This window comes from Cyprinodon variegatus, unplaced genomic scaffold (genome assembly GCF_000732505.1).
Source record: "Cyprinodon variegatus isolate N-32 unplaced genomic scaffold, C_variegatus-1.0 Scaffold897, whole genome shotgun sequence".
NCBI lineage: Eukaryota > Metazoa > Chordata > Actinopteri > Cyprinodontiformes > Cyprinodontidae > Cyprinodon > Cyprinodon variegatus.
This window is the reverse complement of record NW_015151350.1, coordinates 47,045-51,527: the sequence shown is the minus strand read 5'-3', so window position 1 is coordinate 51,527 and position 4,483 is coordinate 47,045. Positions and strand designations below refer to the sequence as shown.

The following is a 4,483-nucleotide window of genomic DNA, read 5'->3' as shown; positions in this document are numbered from 1 at the left end:
AAAACCTCATTAAAACACATTTACATACAGTACAGACCAAACACACACACCTTCTCATGCAAAGCTTTCTTTATTTCATGACTATGAAAATTATAGATTCACACTAAAGGCATCAAAACTATGAATTAACACATGTGGAATTATATACTTAACAAAAAAGTGTGAAACAGCTGAAAATATGACTTATATTCTAGGTTCTTTAAAGTAGCCACCTTTAGCTTTGATTCCTGCTTTGCTCACTCTTATTGATGCTTGATGCTGTAGAAGAAGAACTAGTCCATCTAGTTAGCTGCTATAAAAGGTCCCATCCAACCTGACTGATGGTGTTAATAGTTCTTCATAATAATACCTCCACCCTCTCCTCAACACTATAATCACACATCGATCTACTCATCCACCCACCTTCCCCCTCCTCTTCTTTAATGGTAGCAGGTGATGCATTAGCCTGTTGCTAAGAATCACATTTCTTTTTTTGCAGCTTCCAAGCTTCTTTATGACGAACCATGACTACACCATGTATTCAAACGACGTGGAGTTCATCAACGGACTGATGAACATGAAAACCAGGTGACGCCACGTTTCAGGCTTCATATTCTGGGGGCGGGGCTCTCTGAACAGCTGTGGTGCGTCTGTCTCTCTGTGTTCATGCAGAGGTCTTCTGGTGTACCGGCTCACGCTCTCCCTGTGGCGCTTCCTGGCCCTGTGTTACTACGCTGAGGCTCGCCTGGACGTGCTGAAGCTCACCAAGCACATGGAGGACGGAACCATCAAGGCTCGCTGGAGGATCAAGGGCCTTCCCTTTCACTCCCTTCTGCTGCGCTTCTACCGGAAAGACAAATCCCACCTGTACAGGTGACCGACCGCTGCTCCAGAATATTCACTATTTGACTCCTTCTGTTTTTAAGGTTTCTGTTTCCAGAGATGTTTCACTAATTTGATTCAGAATCTCAAAGGACTGTTTGAAAGCAACATTGTCTGGCTGTAATATTCCAGGGGCCCACATGAAACCTCTGCTCTCCATTAGAGATGTCCCGATCCAGGTTTTTGGACCTCCGATCCGATACCGATACTGGCCGATACCAGCCTATCCGAGCATGTATTTAAGTTTAAGTTAAAGTATTTAGCCTTAGTTGTAAGACTCATGTTGAAAAGGGTTTTAGTACTCTTGATAACATCTAGCCAACTAAATTAGGTGAGATTGAATAAAACACAATGCTTGGTAACAACAAACTTACCTGTTTATTAAGAGATAAACACAAACTGGACAAAATTATGAATAGCAATCTAATATTGCACAGTGAACAGTAAAACCGTAAACAGTTAAAGGTGCAAGTATTACTGTAAGTTTTAATAAAAATGCAAAACAGACAAGAGTGGAACATAGTCTATTAACTTAGAATCAGGACTCTACTCTAGAAAAAAGACACTGCTTAAAAAAAAAAAATCAGTGCAAATAATAGTGAACTATTACACAAAAATGCCTTATACTCCCCAATGTCCTCCACACCTAGTCTCCATCTACACATCGTGCAGGATAAAATAATCCCACACGGCTGACATTTTCCCGCTATCTTCTTATTCACCTGTTTTAATGGTTAGGCTGGGAGACAGACCCAAAAAGACCTGTGGGTGTGTTGAAGGTGTTCTGGACCGGATTCGGGGAACACTGGTGCAAAATAGTGGAATGGATCGTTTCAATCGGCGAAACTGGAAAATACGGACCGGATAAAAAAAAAAAAAAAACTGGATCGGCAGTCTGGATCAGCATTTTTACATGCCTTTCCGATACGCATTTTTTTGCCAATATCGGCGTCCCGATCCGATACGCGGATCGGATCGGGACAAGCCTACTCTCCATTCAGACACTAAGGCTGCGTTCACACTGCACCCAAAAACAAGAAACACTTATATTAACAATTACAAATTCATTATGAACAATTTCATTTCTTAATGTCCGTTTGTCCATGGACCGTAATTTTTGTGTGTTTTCGTCTCGTCATCGTCACAGGAAAAAGGGCCTTTGACGAAATTAACACTGGTTCTGAGTTGAAGCCCCACTCCCACGGACCAACATTCTGGGTCCCTGAGAAAGACCCTTAACCGCTGCTCTAGTCTCCAGCATTGAGTTAAAAGGCGAACCAGGACTCTACAGAAACGGCTCTGTAGGGGTAGTGGTGTCCCAATGCGATATTAATATCCTGCCATTGTATGGGGTTAAGGGATTTGCTCAGGAACACAGAGCGGCAGGATCTAACCGGATACTTGCAACCTGCTCAGAGCACAAGCGCACTACTCTAACCACTAGGCCAACACTCCTCCTTATAAATGCAGAGAGTTAATTTCATTGCTCTGTACTTGTGAGAGGTAACAGAGCTGTCAAGTAACTAAGTACAAATACTTCGTTACTGTACTGAAGTACACGTTTAGTACATTACTTATTTTTCCTCCTAATTCTAACAGATTTTTATATTTATATTTTTTAAAAACAAAGCGGCGCGTGTATGACATCATCAGCGTGCCGGACTGTAGTCGTAACCGGCAGCCCGGGCCACAGGAGGCTACGCTCTACCCCTTCTATTCATTCTAGCTAATCTGAATCGTTCATTTGGAGAGCGTGATCATCTGTGGTAGCAGCACTAGACATCTTCCAGGCATGTGAGGAAAACTAGCAGCAGTTCAGCGGACAGGATGAATGAACGGTAGCCGGCGCACGCTGATGATGTCATACACACTCCGCTTTGTTTTTAAAAAATATAAATATAAAAAATATAACGGTGGATGTCTGGGGGACAGTGATTGGCCTCCATGTTCTGAATGCTGGCGTACCATAAAGAATAAATGATGAACAGTTTAGTTTGTGCCTTCAAGTCGTTGCCCATAGGAAGACGTTACTGGATATAACCTAACGGAATATCTTCAGAACGGCTCCAAATGACACTAAACTCATATGGGTGAGTAGAACATGATGGAATAACGGAAAATCAAGGCCCCAATGTAAAAAAAAAAAAATGGTGTTCCCCTTTAATATCTGATATCGGTCTGATATTAGCCAAAAAACTAAAATTGGATTATATCTAAATGCATCCAAAATGTTGGCTTGTGATAGAAACACTCTGATGCTGTTTAATATGAAATAATTACTAAATATGCTGTGATTCATGCTGGTATGGGTCAATTCTCAGAGCTGTAATATCTAAGGGAAGACGCCCCTACCTTGATGACATTCATGGTTGGCTAAGCTGTGGAAAACCAACCTGGAAGTCTTTCACCATCAGGATGCATCAGACGTTCCCCTCTCAGAAAATATCGTCTTTTAAATAACCACTTGGATTCTGACTCAGACGTACAAATGTTTTTTCTTTTGGTAATCGTGGTGATCAACCTCTGATGTTTCTAATATCACTTATTCTCACTATCGTCTCTTCTAGGTCATATGACGCATTTTCAACATTTTACATCGGACACGATGGACTCATTCATTGTCACAAAGTTGAAAAGGTACGAGTGTTGATGTCCCGTCACAACTATAGCATAAGGTGAAGGAATTACATGAGGAAGTCACTGATCTTATAACCTTTACACATTTACGATAAAAGCACTGAAACCAACCACTCACAATAATCCAGGATTACTGAGCTAACCTAAAATGTTGTATAACCTCTACAAGCGAAATCATACCTGCATCTGTTTAAGGTTTCAATGCTTATGAAATTACACCAAAAAAGTATCTGATCCATCACATGACGTCTGTATTTTCTGGACTATAGAGCGCACCTCACTGTAAGCCGCACCAATTAAAAAAAAAATTAAAAACTGGAAACATATTTATACAATCCGCTAAGGAAGAGGATTAGCGGATTGTATAAATATGTTAACAGTTTTAAATTAGGGGGAAGGATTAGGGACACTGAAAAAAAAGTTAACTGATTTTTTTAAATTTTATTTCAGTTTGATATGGGAAAAAAGTCAGAATTCTGTCTTTAATCTCAGAATTCTGACTTTAATCTCAGAATTGTGGATCTTATTGTAGATGGACACCATGAAGGCAGAGATGCGGGAGCACTCAGCTTCACTGACCAAGATGTCAGTTGTTTGGGAGGGCTTGTAACACATTGGTGGAAAATTGGAAAATTCTGCAACTTTGTAGGTGCCCGAGGGGTCCCCGGTGATGCTATTTCATTAATGGAAGAGCAGAAGGTGATTAAAACAAGAGAGCTAGTCTCTAAAACAGACATGGCTATGGCTTGATGCTAACATGTTTGGTAGCTGTCAGAATTCTGTCTGTATTCCAAGGTTAAAGTCTGAATTCCAAGGTTAAAGTCTGAATTCCGGGGTTAAAGTCTGAATTCCGAGGTGAAAGTCTGAATTCCAAGGTTAAAGTCTGAATTCCAAGGTTAAAGTCTGAATTCCGGGGTGAAAGTCTGAATTCCGAGGTGAAAGTCTGAATTCCAAGGTTAAAGTCTGAATTCCAAGGTTAAAGTCT

General features: G+C 40.8%; 1 protein-coding gene across 1 annotated transcript in view; it reads left to right on the top strand.

The window, feature by feature from the left end:
- The window catches only part of LOC107099686 (chromosome unknown open reading frame, human C6orf136), a 14,694-nt gene that overhangs the window by 5,408 nt on the left and 4,803 nt on the right, over positions 1-4,483 (top strand). Inside the window, exons 3-5 of the mRNA XM_015397912.1 lie at positions 479-567; positions 652-852; positions 3,429-3,498. Coding sequence (XP_015253398.1) covers positions 479-567; positions 652-852; positions 3,429-3,498 — 360 coding nt within the window. The remainder of the gene's footprint in view (positions 1-478; positions 568-651; positions 853-3,428; positions 3,499-4,483) is intronic.